This window comes from Cyprinodon tularosa, unplaced genomic scaffold (genome assembly GCF_016077235.1).
Source record: "Cyprinodon tularosa strain WSP-4 unplaced genomic scaffold, ASM1607723v1 ctg93, whole genome shotgun sequence".
Taxonomy (NCBI): domain Eukaryota; kingdom Metazoa; phylum Chordata; class Actinopteri; order Cyprinodontiformes; family Cyprinodontidae; genus Cyprinodon; species Cyprinodon tularosa.
The window spans coordinates 823577-845919 of NW_024039707.1; the positions used below are offsets into that span (position 1 = coordinate 823577).

Below are 22343 nucleotides of genomic sequence, written 5' to 3' on the forward strand. Positions count from 1 at the left end.
AAATAACATTTGCCAATGGAATTAGTATTTTTACTCTTAAAATTAGATAATTAGAATTTAAAATAAGACAATGCAATTGTTTTTTTCCTTTAAATGTAAATTGTCTTATTCCACTGGCAAAGTGTCTCAATTGCCTCCTCAATTCAAGAACAAATTCCCCTTTTTTTTTTCTCTAAGAAAAGTGACTTGTTTTGATGTACATTGTTTGCAATGTGGAGGTCTATAGAGAGCACCATCTTTAAGACATTCCAAATTCAGTGACCTTTTTAGCAAGTGTTGCATTTGGCAAAAAAGCACTCAAAACCCTTAAACCGCTATATTTTCCCTGCTTTTTTATGATTGCCTGATATGTTGTGGGGAAATAAAATGCACAAAGCTGCGGTCAGATTTGCTTTTTACATCTTAATTTAGTAATATGGTCTTTAACTTCATAAACAGTCTTAACATTGCAAGAATATGAAAAGATACGGTTTTAAAATGGCATTTCTGAATAATAAACTATTATAATACTATGATTATTTAAAAAGTGGAAAGATTAGATATTTGGCTCAGGAAGAGGCTTGTTCTCTGTTTTATTTATGTCTGACCAGTTAAGAGCAACCTTAATCACCTGCAGCACTTCAGAATGGTGGTAATTTCAGTTGGCTAAATATGAGCTAACAAAACCACACAGCCAGATGTACCATTATATACAGTTTTATATTACAGTCAACATTTTATATAAAAGTAGATATCTACCGTCACACAAACACACCACAGAACTTACTTTGTGTTAATGAGTCAGCTTTTCTTTTTTCCATACATGTAATTTTTATTTATATCAAGTTCAGAGAACAATATTGACTTTGGCAAAATGAAATGACAAAAAAAGATTGAAAGCAAACATTATAAATCTAATTGGCTCTGTTTTATAGGCATTTGTTTGAGTCAAAGTACTGGGATGTACGCTTTTACCTGTGTTTTTTAGTGTGCTTCTCGTCCTTTTTGAGCTTAATCATTTGTCATTTTATAAAGGAACCAAAAAAAAATGACACTTGTAATTCTGCTCCTAACATCATTCCTCAGAATAACAGAAACACATGGTGCAACAATGAACATTTTTATATATATATATATACCATATATATATATATGTATTTTTAATTTTTTTTTGTTTTTGAAAGCATTTGAGTCTGTAGAGTGAGTCTTGGAGTGAACGTTGGTGATTCTGTAAATATTTTTCTGCCTCTGACATTCATCAGTTTAGTTTCAACCTTTGACCCCGTGTGGCACAAATAAGTCTTTAAGTCACACAAAATGAGTTTTAAAATGATTTTTTTTTTCCCCCATGGGTTTGTGCTCTGACGATGCTACAGTGCTGAAAGTAGCCATTTGAACTTTGAATGTTGCACTTCAGTTTGGATAGACCCTCTTATAATTGTGCAAATGCCTGCTTTCCACAGCATGCCCAGAAAGCACTAAACGATTTTTTTCTCTTTTTACAAACTGATGGTGTGTTCCTGGATTGACCCTGTCTACAAATACACATCCAGTCTGTTTCATCACTGCACCCACACTTATGCACCCATTACCATCATTCCTCTGTTTCCATTATCCGACATACAGCATGTTCTTGTCTTTCAGAAATGGGCACTCACATGTTCCATCATGCCCTCATCTCTTCCATTTTGTAATCCATATTGACTTGATTGTGATCCCAATATTTTTCTTTTAACTGCTCCCTCCGCCTTTTTTTCCCACCCTCATATCTATTGATCATGTCCATTGCACGGAGCTCTGTATTTATACTCCCATAATCCACAGGGGCAGCCAGCCAAGAATTCTGACCCGTACATGAGTGGAGGACGCATCATTCAAATTCATTGCTTTCTCTTTTTCTTTCTTTCTTTTTGTGGTGGAAAAGGCATCTCAGAAAGCTGGTCAGTGTAAGAAGTGAAAGCCAAAACGGCAGGATACGCTCCAGATGTTTTGGGGTCAAAAAGGTTTTCTATGGTATCCCCAGCAGTCGTATTGTTTTGAATCCAGTTTAATCCACATGTGGCTTGTGGAGTTGGTGGGTGGGTGTATGGACTCTGGAGAACTTGGTGGTTGGTGAAGCTGTCGCTTTTCACACTATCTGGCTCAATCAAACCTTTATCTGATCCTATTTATGATTTGATTTCTTTTTTTTTTTTTACTACAAATACACTTTTGTCCCCTTTTTTGTAGAGTTTTGATGAACTCCCTTCAATTTTTTTAAAAGTATTTAATTAAAACTTGTCCTTCCCATCTTCTATGTAATTTCCTGGACTTCTTGCTGGGCAATTAAATTGGCTGTGACTCAGTTGGACTCCTCTCCCTCATTTTGATCCCACCTGCCTGCTCTTATACCTTATTTTCTGCTCCCATAATTTCACCTCTAATCACCCTCCTGAATCACCATCCTATTTGGAAATCTTTATCCATCTTTGCCTCATTCCTGTTCTGCTGTAACCGGACTATACCACACTTTCTTCCAGGTCGTCACCACCCTTCCCCTTCTCCTTGCTCCTCTCTTTTGATTTCCCTCCATTTGTTCCACTGTTTGAGTTTGAGTTAGTGGTGTTATAAGCGTGGATGTATCCCCGTTTAAAATCGGGACCCCCAAAGCCCCCTCCACTCTCGCCCTCGTCGCTGGTTGTAGATGAGGTGGTGCTCGTCGTGGAGGCGCACTGCACCAGCATCCCGTGCAGGGACTGACTGCGTCTGGTCCAGATCACGCTCAGCCTCTTGGCACAGCTCACAGCGCCATAGCGTCTGGCAACAGTTGCCGCTGCATCGGTTGCTAAGGCAACAGAGGAGCCCATGTCAAGAGAGTGTCGGCGCTTGCCAACAGTCCCGCCGGCGGGGCTAAGAGGGGACAGGGGGCTCTGATAAGCCTGTGAGGAGTTCCATTTGTCCCTGCCTCTGGGTGTGATTCTCCAGTCCAACAACTCAGAGTCTCTCAGGGGGGCAGCCAGAGAGAAGCTGGCCCGATTTGTCAGTTCTCTCTCCAGACGGGGATTGGGGCGGTCCCTGGAACGAGACTGCCGGGGCAGTGTGGATGAAGGAGAGGGGGAGTAGTAGAGGGGAGTTCTGTCACTCTCTAAATTTTGCTGCAGCACCTTCCTCTGTCTCACCACCAGCGCCATCTCACTTCCTGCCCCTGTAGTGGTGGAAACCACCCCTCCAGCCGACAGAAACTGCTCCAGATTGACTCTCGGCTTTGGCCGGGGCTTCGGGGGCAGTTTTGGAGGCAAGGGGGAGGCAGAATCAGCTCCTTCTTTCTCCTTTTCCTTTTCTTTCTCTGCCTCGCCATCTCTCTTAGACGGCAGACCATTGGGTAGGACCACCATCATCACGTCTCCAGAGCCATTGGATTGAAAACATCCACCCCCATTTCCCCCTTTATCTCCACATCCAACCCCCCCGCCCTGGCAGCAGGCCACAACTCCAGCCTCAGTGTTGCCGTTGTGACAGAATGCGTGGTCATCATGGTTGCAAACCCGATGCCGGACCATGAGCGCCACTGTAAACACGAGTAGGGTCACCACAACGACGCCTCCAACCAGGATGGTGAGCGTCCCACCCAGGAAGTGGGCTTGGAGTGAGCGGCACGCCGGGTACACATCCTTGGTAGAAAACGAGGTGCATCCAAGTACTTTCGTTGCAGCCAACGAGGTGATTGTGTCGTCAAAAATGGCCAGCACACACAGGTTGTAATCCACCCCAGAAACCAGGTTCTTCAGCAGGAAGCGGTCGCTAGTTGATGGGATGATTCTAGGGAGAGAGTTCAGAAAGAAAGGTTATACTTTTAGTATGAGCAGAGATGAGAGTTAGAATATAAAATACATTGACTAACTTGTACTGTGACCCAATTATTCATGCTGTCGTTACTGCGCAAAAGGTTGGAAAAAATCTGGATATTGAAGGAACAGAGTTAATGTCTTTAAAGAACGGGTGGAGTTTTTAAGCAGAAAACAGGAAATTAATCTTTTGTGGCAAATGCATGAGGGTAATTTAAAAAAACTAATTTGAAGGGTAGGTGGCTTCTATAGCAGTTGGCAATCCTTTTTAATCAGAATCTTAAATATTAAGGCAAATCTTTGAGCTGCGCTGTCCAGGTAGTTTTTTTGTTTGTTTTAATTTAGATATTTAAGCATTAATAATAGAGACCATGTTTCTAAGGTAATATGTTAAATGCAAGTAAATGCAAGTTTAATATAGTATAAAGAAAAATTAGCCTAGAAAAAAAAACTACACAGGATTGATGTACACAAAGCAGGTTCACATTTTACAGTCAGATCCATGACTGTACAAGGGGAGTGTTCAGGGGGAGTGTGCCTAGTGGTTAGTGCATACAGCTTGGAATTCTGAGGTTCTGAGTTAAAGTCCCACTCCCACAGACTGCCACTCTGGCTCTCTAAGCAAGACCCTTAACCCCACACTGCTCCCAGAGTGCCCCACATAGGGTTGGTCGGTGGGTGCAGATGTTAAATACCTCTGCAAAAAATGTGAGATCAATAAAGTTAAATTATAAACCACTAAATTGATCTGAAATGTAACTTTGTTTTTGATGTCCATACCAAATGAATGGTAACCTTCTTTAATGGTATTGTAACTAGTGCTAATAGAGTAGAGATGTGTACCACCATTTTTCCCCTCTCTGCATTTAAAATTAGAAACTTTCTGTTAATAACAGTAACATCCACAAAGAAAGTAAACTATGATTTTTGATGATTTTTGTCTGCATGAGTACATGTTTATGGTGGGCTTTAGAGAAAGAAGTGTTTTGACCCTGTGCTGATTTTAAGTGCTGAAGTTAACAAGTGTAGGAGAGGTGAACTGAATGGATGGAGAGCAGAGTTTACATAATTTGCATTTTGCTTGGTTTTTGTATTTTAAAAAGCAAACAGGTGAAATATATTTGGGGTTTTTGTTGAATGTGTGGGAGACTGTAGCCCACCTCAAGTGTTGGTGCCAGATGATGTTTGTCCTCTGCAGCTTTAGCCCTCTTGTGTAGGGAAAAATAGTTTTTCTCCTCTGCTGTTTTCTCTTTTTCTTGGTTTTCTCCATCCACATATCTTATTTAAATTATTGCATTTCTAACCATTTAGTGTGTCCTCAGACTTTACTTTGTTCAGTAAATGCCATCTAGGATGACTCAGCCACACAGGGAGCTTCTCCTTTAATGCCCCAGCCTTATTCTGTTTAAAATGCATTCAAAATAAAGACGGAGGACGGCAGCAGATTTCCTCTGCTTTTAAATGGGGTGTAATTACAGTCATGTAATCAGGTTTTACAAATGAAACCAGTCTGATTGACGCTTCTCATACATATTTATGTTAGTGTTGATGGGATGATGGGATTAGATGTTTAATAATGCAGTGTGGCTGGGAAATCAGAGGCTCCTACTTTCAGGCATGCTGCAGGGCAGATGCTTGGATTTTAAGCTATGGAGCCAATATTGATCTATCCTAAGGCTTAAAATCTAAAAAGCCAGTGGAAACCATCACAAAGGTAGACCTCCCATCGAAAGGTTTGTTTTCCAAAGAAAAGAGTTGATTTATTATACTAGCTGTGAAATGATCTTTACCCGAATTCAGATGAGACTGAATGATGGGGGGGGGGGGAAAGAAAAACTGAGAAAAATTTTATTTTACAAGTTGGTTCATAAGCCATTGCCCAGTAGGGAAAGTCTCTCCCCTTCTCTTAGACAAGGGTCAAAAACTTTAGATGTCTCTGGGCAAAAACCATCTGAAGCAAACTGAATTACCTCAGTTATGCTGCTCCTTGTGGATATGACTTTCGAGACCTGTGGTCTAAATTAAAAGAAAAACCTCCTATAGAAGTATCTGCTGTAAATTTACAGTAAAACTTTTAATTTGTACTTTAAAAAAAACTTAAGAAAAAAAAAGGAAGAACTAAAAGCTCATTATTAGGTCCAGCTATATGGTTTCAGTCCCTCTACACAAGAGCTTTAAGTCTACAAATTACCCAAAAGATCAGATTTTTATCACTTAAAATTTACCTGACAATTCATTCTTTTGGATCAGAGCAGGTATTTAAAACCAACCGTAAAATCAACACTGTTCATTAGAAAAGATATTTGTTTTCAAACAATAAATGACATGACGAGTTTGTCAAAACAGGACTGGTAAAAGTGGAGCTTGTTCCATTTCCATTAATTAGTTCCCTCAACTCTGTCCGTGCACTAAGACCTTTTGTTCTTTAATTTGTTTGGCAGCTCTGTGGAATGATCGACACCAATTATTCTAGGAAGCGTAAAGCATCAGAGGAGTTACTAATATTAGCATCAGAAGTGGAACATGCAGTCGGATGCGTTATTTGAATTTTTCAAGCCATGGATGTATTGTCTAATGTGTCATGCTTGGAAAAACCCAGACTCTGGGGCAATCAGATGCTCTATAGGATAGTTTCTCCTGTAAAGCCCAGTTGTTCAGGGTTGGTGCTCAATCAGTTTTCCAGCATGGAGTATACAAGGGTCAGAACTGAGGGCTCTTAGGAGAAAACCTACTGTAGAAATGTATCCAGAATCTTTGTGGCTGTAACCAAGTCACAAAACTTTTTTTCTCATCACTGACAGGCTTTTAGCGTAAAGTGGCGCCATTTTAGTCTTTACTTACAAATAGGTTTGGTTATCTTCCAGTTGTGAACTGCCAATTTTGGCTTTGACTGATTCTGATTTTTCTCTTCACAGGATATAACATTGACCAAAAAAAAAGGATGCTACATATTCTTTGAAAGGGCTTTTAGTTAGAATCCAGCCAAACTGAAGGGAAAGCAACATTATCTTTGTTTATCTCCAACTTTCAGCAAAGACTGCTTACAGGTATTTTTCAATAAAACACGAGTTCAGTATTTTCAGCAGACAGCAGGAAGGCTGATTGACAAGAAAATGGTCTCTTATACTTTAAGGTTGTATAAAATATTTTGTGGTCTGTAGAGTGTTGTATTGAAATTGATCAATGGAAAACAGCCACAAGCGTCACTTTTTTATGCATCTAAAATCCTGTTGTATTAACTGGATAATTTTTTTTTTTTTTTTTTTTTTACATGGCTCCCCATGGTCATAGGTCTTTCCCCTCAAAAGCTAACTCTTCCCATTGATCCAGTCAGAACAATAATTAATCGGTTTAAAAATGCTTGAGATGACTATCAGCATGAGAAGTGGCAATGTACTGTTATTTGTCATTGCCATTATTGTCACCTATTAATCCAAAGGGCATTTGTGCTGTAAATACTATATATAGTATTTATATATGTATCTATCTCCTTTATCTTTCCCCCAAATCTTTCTTTACAATCTAGACAGACTGCGTTTCTGCTGGTTTTAAAAGCTCACTGGGCTCTCCCTGACCTGCAAGCTTCTCTTCATTTTAGTCACTGTGGTATATCTCTATTAGCCTCAGCAGCAGCCATGTAGTGATTCAGCATCCAAGGTCATTTAGGCTCAGTTTTCCCTCGACTCTTCGGTATCATTTCCTCCAAGTCTCTCCACTCCTCCCTTATCTCTTTATCTTTTCACCTTTTCTTCTGTTAATCCTTTATCGTCACCATATTTTACTTCTCCACACCAACCCTTTTTCCTTTATTTTTGATGTTGTGAATCACCTCTTGATTATTTTTTTTTGCATGTTGACTGGCAACACTAAATGTAAGGATATTCATTGAAAAATACACAAAAGGCACCCCTGTTTGCTACCGATTTGTTTTTCTGCAACAGCGTTATGTTCATACACGTACTAGTCAAACAAAATGATACTCATCTAAAATCTGAGTGCTCTTCGTGATAATGTCGCCTTTTGTGATGAGCTGCTGGTTGGAAATCAAATTCAACAATTTATTTGAATGTTTTTTTTTTATGTTTGTAGCTTCATTTGCAGCCTTTATTGTTCTCTGGCTCTTAACCTCCAAGAAAGTGCAGATGCTGTGCTTTAAATTGCTGTTTGGTTAAATGTAGCCAAAAATAAGCATGCACATGGAAAAACTGATTCTGTTGTTTATAGTGACTCTAGAATGAGCTGTTATCTAAATCCAGGAGGGTAAGCGAGTTATAGTAAAGGAAAATAATGGGTCAGTTTTGGCTCATCTTTCTACTCAATTATTATTTTCACCATTGGAGCAGAGTCTAGTGGTCTAACACCTGACAGGATTGGGCCACAGAGGAGAGGGGAGAGAGATCAACTCAAGAAGGAACAACAAGGCAATTATCTCCTCGTCTGCCTGACATCTATACTGCTCCCGTTTCCTTTCCTTCATGTCACTTCCTCTGTCAGTTTACCCTTTCCTCTCTTCCAGGGTCTGTATTTGTGGAACTATTAAATGTTTCATTGGCTGTCTTCCTTAATTTAGCCTTCAGAGATCCTTTGTTTTCCTTAATCTATCCAAACGTCAGTCTTTTTGCTTCATTTTTGTCGTTTCCCCTCCTGTTTGGTTCCTGTTTTCCCAATTCAAATTAGGCACCAGTTTTTTTTGCCTGTCATTGTTTTGCAGTTTCCCTTGAAAACCCTGTAGGTTTTTGGAGGGTTGCCAACTTGTTATCCAAATAATTGAGGTTCGAAACAATGCTTTCTATGGCAGAAATTTTCCTTCCAACCATGCATCAATTTAAGCCAATTTGTGGAATATTTCATACATGCTTTAATTAGAAACTTAACAGAAATTGATCTGTTATTAAAAAAAAAATGCAGCCTTGTAATTTAAAGTTGTTTGGTTTGATTCGGTCTTGCATTTTGTTCTGTTTTTTAAGCTTGAAAATTACTGTATCTCCTTTAAATATTAAGCCTGCAGTTATAATGATGTTGAATTAAGCTACACATTTACAAATTTACAACATTCATCCAGCTCAGTCATTATTCTGTTCTTGCCTATAAAGACACAGTGACCTAACCTTTAAACTCAAAGTACACAAACAAAATGTCTTTTTTGATGCATTGGTAAATTGGTATAGATTCTAGTCTATTTGTTTGAACCTACAGTAGCAGCCATTCAAAATGGCCCTTCCCAGTCAAACACCAGCCGAATGCCAGCCAACTTCCAGCCACTGAAGTGACCCCCCTCTTCTCCTGGGTGTGAATTTTTTTTTTTTTACTGACTCCACCCTTTTAGTGAATTACAGGGTCTGACCAGGAGATGACGCTTCTCTTTAGATCTTAATGTCCACAAATCATGACAGAATATTTAAATACAAACATTGATGTTTAAAAAGGAATAGTAGGGGACCAGCCAAGTGCCCATCATGGAAAATAGGGAAGTTTTGAATGCCTACTACTGTACAAGGTTACCCTTCCTTCTCCTTATATTTCAGAGACTTGTCTGCACACCTAATGCATCAGTCCAATTCTGTTCTTTTGACATATAGTGGAAAAACTGACAAAGGCACAGTTTTAGTTACTCCTAACTAGTGGAGAAGTAATCCCAAACTAGTCCTGTTTAAACTTGCCTTATTCAGTTCTTGATCTAATTTTAAACTTCAACATTTTGATCTGTATAGCTTGTCTTTCAAATTAAAGCACCTTATTATTATTATTTTTTTTTAATACGTATCATTACTACAGTACAATCAGACACATATGTACTCTAAATGACAAGTGGCTATTTCTTTCTTCATGACCTTATGCCTTTGATTTAAGCCAGTAGTTTTGCACAAACTAGTTTAAGACGAACTGCATCCTCCCATAGGGTACATCTAAAGTCAGTTAGAACCCCCATCCTTGTTCTCAATTATTTTTTCTTTCTGGTGATTGTCCTTGATTTCCCTTCACTTTCTCCATCGCTGTCTCTTCATGCCTCTGCTCTGCCCCTGCTGTTTTATCTCTAAGTCTCATCTGTGTTAATTCTTGCCTCAGCAGATGCACTTATCGTGTTTCTTGTATGATTTCTTGTCCCTGTTTGCCAGGCTTATACCCAGCTAAATGGGGATGTTCATATCAGATTCCCCAGCAGTACTGCGTTTGACATGTGGTGTGCCCTATGTTACAGGAGCAGAACCTGCAGGTGCTTTAGGAAGCAACTGTATTGAGAAGCTGTTATACTCAACAAGCTGCTTTGGAAATATGTTCGTTTTTAATACATTTGTAATGTCACTGCACTCTTTCAAATATTATTTCAATATTGTATAGTTGGCAGCAAAAAATGGTGCATTGAATTTCATGTAATTCTCAGGTTCTTTCTCTTTCATTGCCTTTCCTTCCTGTGAGTCATTAGCCCTGTTCTCTGCCATCTACCTCTCAGCATGCTGTTTTCCTGAGAATGTCAAAATTTCTACCTGCTCTTTCTAATTGTGCGCCACTCTTTATTTCAAGTCTGTACCAATGTGCTCATTATTTCATAAACTCCACATGATTCCGTCTGCAACTGCCCCTTTCGCCTCGGCCTTTTGATCGTTCCCTTTGCTGTTAAATTGTGTCCCAAGTTCGGGGCTTTTGAGTTCTCCCCAGGAAGGTTGATCCCCGTTGAGACCGGGGCGGAACCGTGAGAATTTTTAAAGCCCTTACTTTCCTGGTTTGGTAGAGGTGGTTTTAAAGCCAAAACTAAATTTGACTTTTAGCCTTGAAATGTGCCTGCTGATGCATTGTATGCATAAATGATTCAGATCTTATTTCCCATGGGTGTTTAGGGGAGAATATCCATGCTTAAAATACATGAGCGCAATAGAAAGCAGCAGAGTGCATCTTATATATAGTGTTATAGGCAGAGGGGATTGGAGTCGGTGCCACCTAACGTAAACGTTAATGTTTTGTATAATATGGACCTGCAGCAGAATTTTGCTGTGACATTTCAAGTGGATAAAGTGGAGTGAATAGATTGTGTACTTTAATGTTTTGGGGGATTGTTCACATAGCTACTGTCCTGATCCAAAACTACAAGACTTTTTGATTTTTTTTTTTTTTTTTTTTTTTGGCCGGGAAATGCAATAACCTGAATTTCCCCACTGCTGTATAATAATGGGTATTTCTTCTCTATGCATCCTCCTATTAACAAGCTAAACTCTGCGTCTTTGGCGGCCATACATTTGAGTGTACTGTATAAAATCCCTGGGCTAACTTTACCCTCATGCGTTATAAGGGTACTTTATAGCTACGGGTTGAAATTTTGAAAACCACTTAGCTTTATTAAGCCATGTTTATCATGTTCAAGAAAAAAAGGTAAACTGCAGAGCACCTCTACCTAAATTAGAAAGCTCTGTTAGCACAGTAGTTCTAACAATTCCTTATTCTAATAACTGTTATCATGCCAATGCTATTGGTGACCCACAGATACAAATGCTATAAAGTTCATATCGACACGAAGATGCTACTGTAATGCTGACCCTTGCATCCAAACACAAACACTGTGTTGCTGATGCTACAGTAGCATGTCAACAGCAGTGCACCCTTTATGCTGCTATTCTTATACAAACTCTAATAGGCTAAATTGGGCTTTGAAACCAAATTATATGGAATACATGCCTTGCACAACTAATTTGCACTGTACTTATCAGAGCCCAAATAGAGTAAGGCTTGGTGAAGCCAAGCTTTCTTCCTGAGCAATTCATCTGTTTTCTTCAGTGTTTCTCCTTGGAGGCAGTTCTGTCAGAATTTAAAACACACATTTTCATTTTAGCTGATTAAAGTGCAGCTTTGTATTTAGGCTTTATCCAGCCATTTTGAAAACTGTGCATTCCGTTCTAAGCTTGCACAGTATTTAAATCTACTTAATATTCTAATTTCTTTGTCTTTAAAAAAGTCCAGCACATTGCCATATGATAAAGTACTTAAAATCAATGGTAATGAGGTCTGTACCCTTTTTTTTTTTTTTTTCCTCCATGTATTTTTTTGCAACCTGCTACCCAACAAGAGCTAGGCTGTTTTTGTTAAAGCATTGATGTCTCTCTAGAAACAATAGATTAGGTGTTTTATAAGTCTGTGGTAGTCTATTCAAGTCAAATATTGCTTAGGCTTTCCTTTTTACCTCGCCTTGTGTTTATGTACTATAACTTAGAATTTTTAGTCCATGGATATTGGGTAGTTTTAAAATGGTACTTGAAGACATCTAGTTATGTTCCTCTAATTTACATGGTTTTCCATGAGTTAACAATTAAACATTCAAAGTAGATTTATATTAACATCGTTATCTGTTTCTTTGCTGGCCAAGGACCACCAAGGTGTTGTAACATTGGACGGCTCCTCTAGTTGAGACTTGGGCGTCTCAATAATAGAAGCAGAGGGTGATGGGGTGAACTGCATCCAGCAGGTTCATGGTAGCTGGCACTATCTGAGATGCGATCAGTATTATACAAGCCAGCCTAAAATGAAGGCTGGAGTCGTCCAGAAAGAGGCTGACCTTTAAAAGTGATTAAATCTGCCACTCAGTGTGGTCTGCTATGCTCTGCAGCCTGTGTAACAGTTACAGTGTTGTTGTTTCAGTCAAGCTATATAAATGTACTTTTCACTGTGTTAGAACAGCTATCTCTTTTTGTTTTCTGGTTTCCATTATCAAACGCTCTGCTTTCTTCAGTTATTTTCTCTACCTCAGGGTTCTTTTGATCAGTTTAGATGGGTTGAGGTTCTTCTTATTGTAAAGTAGGAACACTGCAGTACTGTAAATCTGTTACAGAAAGCTTTCAGTCCCATTCTTCTATTCTTTCCATTTCAATTTAAAAGTCCTCGTTTCATTGAATCGTTTTTTTGTTGTTGTTTTTCCGATTTGCCAGCTGCTGTAATACCGCAGTTGTCTCTTGCACATCGGTGACAAGAGATAAATCTATATTATAAATCCCTTCTGGCATTCTAGTGGGCTTGGTTTCATTCTAATAGTTGCCACTTTGATTTCCTCTATCTTTCCCACTTTTCTTCTGCTTTGACAGGCCCTTTTTCTTTCCTGCCTTTTCCTTTTTTTTTTTTTTTTTTGACAATCCCCAGTTTAAAAATTGTACTTTTGATTCCCAACTGAAGGTTGGATTTCCATAATCCAGATAAACCCCAAATTGGTCAGTCTTTATTGACTTAACTTTGTCTATCATGATAGTGGCATCTGCTTGATGTTTTCCTGTATTATGGTTTTGGATGCATGTCTAAAGCACCATGCCTGTCCTCATGACGTTACACTTTCATTTTTTACCACGCCTTACTGGCCAGCAGTTAAAGTAAAACTAATATAAAACTAGTTTTAGACAGACTGACAGTGAAATCATGCCTACTTCATCCAATCATTAAATCGAGCATTGTTTTATGGTGGTCATAGCTTTGTGTGGGCAGTATAATTTTGTAAACTAATTTGGAAATTTTCATGAACTACTTGGTGAGCAAGCTGTTTTATTTGTCTTCTAAATGCAAAATAAATGGTAAGAGATTACAGCCAACTCCTGCCTAGGCTGAATGAGTATGCCAGTGATGGTACTAGCAGGCTAGTACCATCACTGGCATGACTAGCATTTAGCATGCCACTAGGATGCTGATGCCAGTCAGTAGAGTACTTCCTGCTAATTAATGCTAATGTCCAGCTTATCCTGATGCCATGCTCGCTTCTGACATTAACATCCCATCTTTGCTGTCACTCTTGAACCAATAACCACTGACAGGCTGCTAATGCCATTACTAGCACAGTTATAAGCTTTCTGACCAAAACTAGCATCAGCTTGTTATACCCATTAGTTTGTTTTGCATGCATTACAATACTGTTATGTACACCATTGAGAAAAGAATGTGGAACAAAACTGTTAGTTTAAAATGCGATCAAAACGAGCCCAAATAATCACTCCTCGTATATCTCTGCCAAAGTGCAGTTTGGAATCCTCCAAACAGAAACTCTGCCTATAACCAAACATGATTGTCTGTCCAGATGACGATGTCTCAGACATCTGGTTCATTTCAAGACATCTTAAAAATAGAATCATGTTGCTATTTTCTGTCTAACAAGAATAACTTGTCTCCCGTCAACTCTGTCTAGCAGCACGTGTGTTAACTGTCTTGCTAATTGATCTGTCAAAAACTTTAACATCTAAAAGGCTAACTAAGTGAGAGAATGTGCTCTGGGGTTTTTTGTAATTATTCTCAGCTTTATAATCCAACAATTGCTCTAAGAGGATACAAGCAGTCAAACAAATTATCTGCTAATCAGTGAAATGATCTGAATTGTTTTATATGTCATTCTATCTCCTCCCAGTTTATTAAACGTTTATTAAAATCTGTCCCCTCATTGCTGGACCCTTTTCACCTTGGTCTTGTTTGGGCAAACCTTTATTCTCCAGACTAGCAAAATGTTAAGATGGTCACAGGTCAAGGTCTTTGTTCCTCAGCCCTATAGATCTACCAAAGATGATCCCTTTAAGAAATGAGGAATGGAGGAATTTGGTTTGCTTGTAGGGTTAGATTGCAATATTAGAACCTGGTAACAGCGTGGGTATTTAAGTTTCCTGAAACATTTTTTTAGGGTAATGTAGTTTCTTCTTTCTTCGGGCCCTTTGATACGGGCTGTCAGGTCCCTGTATGACCGGTGTCAGAGTCTGGTCCGCATTGCCGGCAGTAAGTCGGGCTCGTTTCCAGTGAGAGTTGGACTCCGCCAGGGCTGCCCTTTGTCACCGATTCTGTTCATTACCTTCATGGACAGAATTTCTAGGCGCAGCCAAGGTGTTGAGGGGATCCGTTTTGGTGGCCTTAGGATTGCGTCTCTGCTTTTTGCAGATGATGTGGTCCTGTTGGCTTCATCAAGTCGTGATCTGCAGCTCTCGCTGGATCGGTTCGCAGCCGAGTGTGAAGCGGCCGGGATGGGGATCAGTGCCTCCAAATCCGAGGCCATGGTCTTGAGCCGGAAAAGGGTAGAGTGCCTTCTCCGGGTCAGGGGGGGTGTCCTGCCCCAAGTGGAGGAGTTTAAGTATCTTGGGATCTTGTTCACGAATGAGGGAAGAAGGGAGCGGGAGATCGACAGGCGGATTGGTGCAGCGTCTGCCGTGAAGCGGGCACTGTACCGGTCCGTCGTGGTGAAGAGAGAGCTGAGTCAAAAAGCGAAGCTCTCGATTTACCGGTCGATCTACGTTCCTACCCTCATCTATGGTCATGAACTCTGGGTCATGACCGAAAGAACGAGATCGCGGATACAAGCGGCCGAAATGGGTTTCCTCCGTAGGGTGGCTGGGCTCTCCCTTAGAGATAGGGTGAGAAGCTCGGTCATCCGGGAGGGACTCGGAGTAGAGCCGCTGCTCCTCCACGTCGAGAGGAGCCAGTTGAGGTGGCTTGGGCATCTGTTTAGGATGCCTCCTGGACGCCTCCCTGGTGAGGTGTTCCGGGCACGTCCCACCGGGGGGAGGCCCCGGGGAAGACCCAGGACACGCTGGAGAGACTATGTTTCTTGGCTGGCCTGGGAACGCCTTGGGGTTCCTCCTGAAGTGCTGGAAGAAGTGGCTGGGGAGAGGGAAGTCTGGGCCTCCCTTCTTAAGCTGCTGCCCCCGCGACCCGACCCCGGATAAGCGGAGGAAGATGGATGGATGGATGGATAGTTTCTTTATACTGTGACTGTATGCTATGTGATTCCAGCTTTATAAGTCATTCTCTAACAGAGCTGTATATTGGCTCCCAGATGTCTTTTAGAATAAAAAACGTCTAGTTTATACCATTTAAAAAGCCAGCTTGTACCTTATTTGGACTAAGATAAATGGATATTTAAGCCTACTCTCAAATATTCAGTTCTTTCCGTGAGGGTTCTGCATGCAGTCTATTCGAAACACCAGTTTGTTATGAGATTACATGTAGACATTTTTACCTTTATTTTCTGCCCAGTGGGGATTATTTTACTTCAGGCTTTTGCCACATGTTCTAGTTATCAGCTTCCAAGTGTTTTTCTTTTTAAAGCTGCTCTACATTTTCTCTTTTCTAAATTCCTGTGGTTTAAATCATTTACCTCTGATTTATTTATTTCAGCACCACTTCTTCTGTTTCTCATACTGTATGTTCACACCTTTTTTTTTTACCCCGACTATTTTAGGCAATTATAAATATTCCATTCTCCATCCTCCCTCGTTTTTATTCCCCGAGGAACAATTTGAATCCACCTCCCTGCTTTCTCCCCTCAGTCCCTGTCAGTTTGTCTTCTGTCACCCATCCCTCCCTTATCTCAGCTTCTCCTAAGGTGATTTCAGTATAGCCTGTCATCCATCTTCCCTCAGTCTCTCCCCTCCCCATCCTGACATCTCACAGCTTTCATTTGTACCTCATATTCACCTCATTGTCCCTCCTAACTCTTATTATAGCTCTTCATTTATTTTTATATCCCCAATCAATGCTCTGTATTCAGTGCCTTCCTCCATCCTTTCACCACTAATACCCCTTCTCTATGCTGCTTGCTTCTTGGTGCCTTCTTTATAGTACCTAAGGGAAGCAACAATGAATGTCTATAATAGTGCCAGCTGAAATGTAGGAAATACTGTCATGAGTCTCTACTTATTCTTTCTTCCTCACTGTTTCAGCTGCTGTTTTCCTCCAACAACGGTCCCAGCTATTAAAGTTTCATCAGGCTCTGCTTGTAAATTCAGTGGCAGTAAACTGTGTGTGCTAACATAATTCATGAGTCAGGAAGTGGTATTGAACATGTAAGTACACCAAACAGCTAGAAGCCACTCCATATATTTAGAGACTTGTTTCCTTCACCTGAATCAGATCTTGGTTCTGTCAGTCAGTTTGTCTGGATTTTGGTCTATCTCAGATTAATTATAAATTAAGGAAAATGTTCATCCATTTAACCAGTTTAAAGTCCCTTAGAGGTGTATTTATACCCCTTGAACTGTTTCACATTTTTGTCTCAAACTGTTTTTAGTTGGGATTTTGTGATAAAACCACAAAGTAGTAGATAATTATAAAATGGAGTGAAGTAATTTGGCTTTTTAACCAGAGGTCTGGTTAAAAAGCCATTTAATTTTGATGTCTTGGAGAAGGAACTTTGCTTGGGTTTCTCTATTTGGACTATTATGCTGAATCTTTGGTTATGTTTAACGTCTGTTTCTTCCACACCACTCTCAGGTTTTAAGGATTACTCTGTAAAAAGCTTTTATCCCTTTCCATCAATCCCAACCATTGTTTTTGCTGCTTTATTATACTATGGAAGAATGCCCTCACACCATGATGCTTCTACTGCCATGTTTTGCTGTGTGGATGGTCCTTTTACCTGTGTGGGTTCCTACAACTAAAGTGTTTTGAGTTTGGAGCAAAAAATTATTTTGGGTTTGTCTTGATGAAAACATGAAAACAATCTGTCCTTTTCTCTCATGCCACAAAATCTAGATTGTTTATCATAAAAAATCATAAATACATTAGATTTTTCAGTTGTAATTTGACAAAAGTGAAATGCTGTAGGTACCTCTGTAGGCCATCATATACCCCCATATTACCTTTTAAACTTTTTATATTTCTTTTTCTCCACTTGTAGATGTATTTCTCTAATTTATATCCTGATACAATTCACCTCAAGGTTTTTCGTGTGGCACGGTGATGTTCATAAATTATATACTACCTATGCACCTCTTTCTAAACCTGACATCACATTTCCTTCATCCCTTAGTTTCTGCTTCTTAATAGCTAAAATGAGCAGCGTCAAGTGTCATAGTGTAAAAGATAAGAATTTAAAGATATTTACCGTAAAGGAGTTTAACTTTTTTTTTAAAGATGGGGAGACGATGTGGAACAACTTGGATGCTAAAATCAAAACTGAAACCAGAATAAAATCTGATTGTTGTTGAATAATATCAGACTGACCTGTAGATGAGGGTCTCGTCGGCAGTGCAGTTGTATTGTATCTGATACATCCACACGACATATGCTTCGGACAAACGTCCCAAATCCCATTGCACCTGAGCTGAAGTGGAGGTCACTCCCTGTACTCCAACCATCCTGCCCTCCTCCTCAGTCCCCTCGTCGTCCTCCATGCTTCCTCCGTCTGCCCTCTCCCCCTCAGAAGACTTTCCACTCTCTCCTTCGTTGGCCTCCCCATCCCCTACATTTCCATCCTCTGCTTCTGCCCCTCGTCCCGCTCCATTGTTTATCCCTCCGTTTTTGCCCGTGCTGATATCCGATGAACCTGGATCTGTCCGTAAAATCCCACTCGTGACATTCCTGTTGTTTTTGCCATTAACAGCATTTACCCCAGTGTTTCCTCCGACCCCGCCTCGATGAGGCAGGGGGATTATTTTCAAATCCACTGCAGCGGTTGCTTCACCTGCTGCATTTATCGCAATACACGTGTACGCCCCATCGTCCCGGGCAACGGTGACCAAGATATCCAGCGTCCCGTTGCTGAAGGAACTTGTCCGAGATGAGTTGGAAACTATACGATCATCTGGAGAAACCCAGTGGATTATTGGCTCAGGGTCTCCTATGGCACGGCATTTTAGTGTGGCGCGCTGTCCCTCCAGCACCCACAGCTTGTGGGTGTGACGAGTAATTAGAGGTGGCTCGCAAGTGAACTCCTCCTCAGGGATTGACCAGAAATACCTACAAGAAAAGGAACCAGACCAGTGGGATGGGAATTAAGAGAAAAAAAATCAGATTCATAAAATATATTTCAATCTAAAACAGGCTCTTCATTAATAAAGGAGAGTCAAAGATCAGACTGTTGTATACAGAATGTGTAATGCTACACTGAGCAAACGCTAATTAACGACAGATGACAGTAACAGATGCTCACTTCATTTGTCCTTCCTGCCTGATTGTTATCTACAGAGTCTATACATTTCTTAAATGCTGTAGACAGACTTTGAGATTACCCTTCATGGGGGTCCTAGGTTACTTTTCCTGAGCATACCAGATACGTTCCTGGAGCTTACTGGCTAATTTGCAACTCAGTTTTAATTACAGTGGAGGACAAAAAAAATCCAAAGTTTCAAAGCAAGCACATGCTACATTAAAATCCATTAATGTAGTCCTAAGATGACTCTGAAAGGATTGACTTAGTCAGTTCAATGCACGTTCCAGAAAGCGGTTAGTGCCTGGTTAGCTCAAGTGGTAGGTCACCCATCCTGCAACCAGGACGCCTGGGTTTGTATCCTGCTGACCTGCACTGCCAGTGTGGGTCCTTAGGCAAGACCCATCAGGGGAGTGGCAGCCTAGTGGTTAGGGCATTGCGCTTGGAATCCTGAGGTTCTGGGATCAATCCCCACCCCCACAGACTGCCGCTCTGGGTCCCTGAGCAAGACCCTTAACTCTAAACTGCTGCCCTGGTGCTGCACAATGGCAGTCCACTGCTGGGTTAAATGCAGAGAGTTTTTTTTTTTTTTTTTTGACAGTAAAATGACAAAATATTGGATCAAAAAAAGTACTTGATAAATAAGTACTTGAGTTTCGGAGAAGTAGCACTCCACCCCAAAGTTCTTGGAAAGATGTGCTCTAAATAAGTTAAGTTAAATAAGAAAGTAGTCTATAAGTTTTGAAAATATATAGGCTGTATTATGTCGTACCTCCGGTCATTGTTCAAATAGTTGTTTAATATTTTAAACAATTATAAATAAATTTTAAGTTTACAGCTTCAAATCCAATGTTTTCCAAATCATAGTGACAATAATTTATACATTTGTTTTGGAATGGGCATGATTGAACGGTGGAAGTGCCTGGATCCTACCTTCCAGCCAGGTGAGTAGGTGTGGCACACGTCTCCATGTCGTCCCCCCTGATGAGCCTCCTTAACCACAGCAGCTCACAGTTACAGTGGAGTGGATTCCCCCCAAAGTTTAGGCTTATGACAGCATTGTAGGGTGTTGGACTAATGGCTCCCGTCTGTGATCTGATAAAAAGGAAAGTAGTTTGACAAATATTTGTATGTCCTAATGGACTTATTATATTCTAGGTGATTGGACTTTAGTTAAACTCACATTTAAAGTCACACTGTCATTACAACATGCCTTTCCTCTTTACATACATTGCTTATTTGTACTCTTATATGTGCAATAGAGAAAGAAGACAAATCCCTTCATTATGGGCAACAAAAATTACTTTGGAGTTGACTCTGATAAGAAGTAAAGTCCTTTCTTTAGGTGCTGATTTTTACATGCACCTATTTGCAGCAGGACTGTTTAGAAAACCAGGGCTTCAACCTAATTTTTTCAGAAAAATTAGACCAAAGCAGTAAGACTCAGCACCATGGTTGGTGATTTTAACTTGTTTTGAAACTACGAAAATATAGCTACTTAAATTTGCTTTCATATGGCTTAAAATCTAATGAACAGCAGGGCTTCCTTAATAATTACATTTTGAAGAAAACATCTAATTACATATTTACTTTTTAATTAGCATGCATTAAAAATGAAAAATCGACTTTGGTTATTATTGAATTTACACCTGTAAGTTAAAGTGAGTGCATTAGTAGTTTTTAGAATAAACTTGAATAAACAGCTGCTGTTTTGGATAGTCAAAAATAGAATATATGTACTCTGTTACAACTCACAGTGAAAGACCACATTAGTAGCTCAGCATCCTTTTCCCACCTGAGCATTTTTCTTCACAATATCAAAAGAAGAAATCTTAACATGTACCTTGCAAAAAATGGATCAGGTGGCAGAGTTCTGAGCCGGTTAGAGGTCATATCCAGCCGCGCCAGCTTATAAAGCTCTCCAAAGACTCCTTCAGCTATATTGTCTATTAGGTTATGGTCCAGGTTCAGAGTGTGGAGACTGGCCATGTTCTGAATAGACTCCCATGGTACCCTGTTGGAATAAGATTAGGTTTTTGTTAGACTGATTCCTTAGAGATACTTTTAATAAGTAAACTCATGAGAGAGTCATGCACTTGTCTGAGAGGGGAAGGATGAGGTATGTATGTGAAACTAAAGGCAGCTGTGAAGACTGACCATTTGATCGCCTGCCTCTGGTGGATAGAATAAGCTATGGGTTAAAGAACTGATCAGATTATCTGGAGTTTTGTTTTTGTTACATTATTAAACTATCAGTTAATAATAATGTTGACAGATGATCAGAGGTTTCGAAGCACAACTTTGATTTAAGTCATTAAGCATCCTGTTCAGTTTGTTTGAAGTATGACTTACAAGTGAGAAAACAGTAAAACATGAACTTGTCTTTGTAAAGGTATTTTTCATTCTCTCTCTTTTTTTTCTCGTACTGTTTTCTTTTCAGTGTTTTCTTTTTCTATCACAACTTGTTCGTCAGAGTTTTTTCCAAAGTGCATCATTGAAATAAGGCCGTAGCGGTTCTTTCATTTGATGTTGAACTGTAAGGATAATGTAGTGGAAAGAATGCATTAGTTTTGGTAATGAACAAAGACACTTTTGCTTCTTGCTCACTCAGAAGGTAGGTGAAAATTCACATCTTTAGCACACGATCAGCATCGTTCTGCTGTTGTGAATGTTTTCCGAATGGAGCGCAATGGAGGTAGGCGGAGGGAGCATGAAGAAATGTGTGCATTCTGCTTTGGAGTAAAAAAATGCATTAGCAGGATGCTTTACTGTTCTCCTAGAAGTTTCTTATGTTAATATCAGTCCATTCTAGTAATCAATATCGTTTTTTAAACCGATAATTTCACTGCAGTTGAAAATTAGGAAATAAAATGTTTTGTTTCACAAATTATTGAAAGAGTTTCATGACTCGGCGAGTCCTATGGACACAACTTTACGCATGCGTGTTTCTAGACATGGTAAAAATGAACTGCTGAAGTTAAAATGAAAGGCCAATCTGGATGTTTGTTAACATGTTTGCACCAAAGTAACAGGTCTATGCACTTCAGAAACTAGCTATCCTCTGTTTTTGATACTTAACTATTAATTAACCTGGGAGGGAATGATCTGCAGATAGAAAAGATCCAATGTAGAGGGGTTTCCTGGGCAAAACTGTTATGCCCGTCTTGTGTTGCTTACTCTAGCAGGATATGGCACTTTAGTTCAAAGCTCAAATAGTCTCAAACTTAATCCCTAAAAGTTAGTTTACTTTATACCAATCTTCTCTCTAGTCATCAGATTTCAGGCATTCTGAGTATAAGCAAGATCATGCTTGGATATTGTCATAATGGGGATGCAGGCGACAGTTTCTTCTACTGCTAGATACCATCCTGTCAAAATGGGCTGAAATATACGCTTTTAATTAAATCCCTGCCAAAATGAATTGAGAAAAGTGAAATCCAGTTATAGGAAAGTTAACTTGAGAAACTGTCTAAGTTTACATAAAGCTGATTCAAAGTTGATCCATATTTACAATGTCAACCCTTCCTTTTAGACTTGGCATTCACACTGCATATTAGCCTCAAGTTAGAATGTAAGTCCTTGCTCCATTTAAGATCATGATTAGCCTCTTTTCCACCTTTTGACACCTAGCCAGTATCTATAAGCCCCTGACTTGCTTACCTTACACACTCGAT

The 22343-nt window shown here is 39.8% G+C and overlaps 2 protein-coding genes across 3 annotated transcripts in view; one reads left to right on the top strand and one right to left on the bottom strand.

Annotated features, from left to right (window-relative positions):
- pcxb (pyruvate carboxylase b) overlaps positions 1-22343 on the top strand; it is a 383732-nt gene that overhangs the window by 215840 nt on the left and 145549 nt on the right. The gene's annotated exons all lie outside the window — the stretch shown is intronic.
- The window catches only part of LOC119776389 (leucine-rich repeat and fibronectin type-III domain-containing protein 4), a 47476-nt gene continuing 25813 nt past the window's right edge, over positions 681-22343 (bottom strand). The window contains exons 5-8 of the mRNA XM_038274779.1: positions 20513-20683; positions 19603-19764; positions 17745-18479; positions 681-3777 (exon numbers count right to left, since the gene is read on the bottom strand). Coding sequence (XP_038130707.1) covers positions 2478-3777; positions 17745-18479; positions 19603-19764; positions 20513-20683 — 2368 coding nt within the window. The 3' untranslated portion in view covers positions 681-2477. The remainder of the gene's footprint in view (positions 3778-17744; positions 18480-19602; positions 19765-20512; positions 20684-22343) is intronic.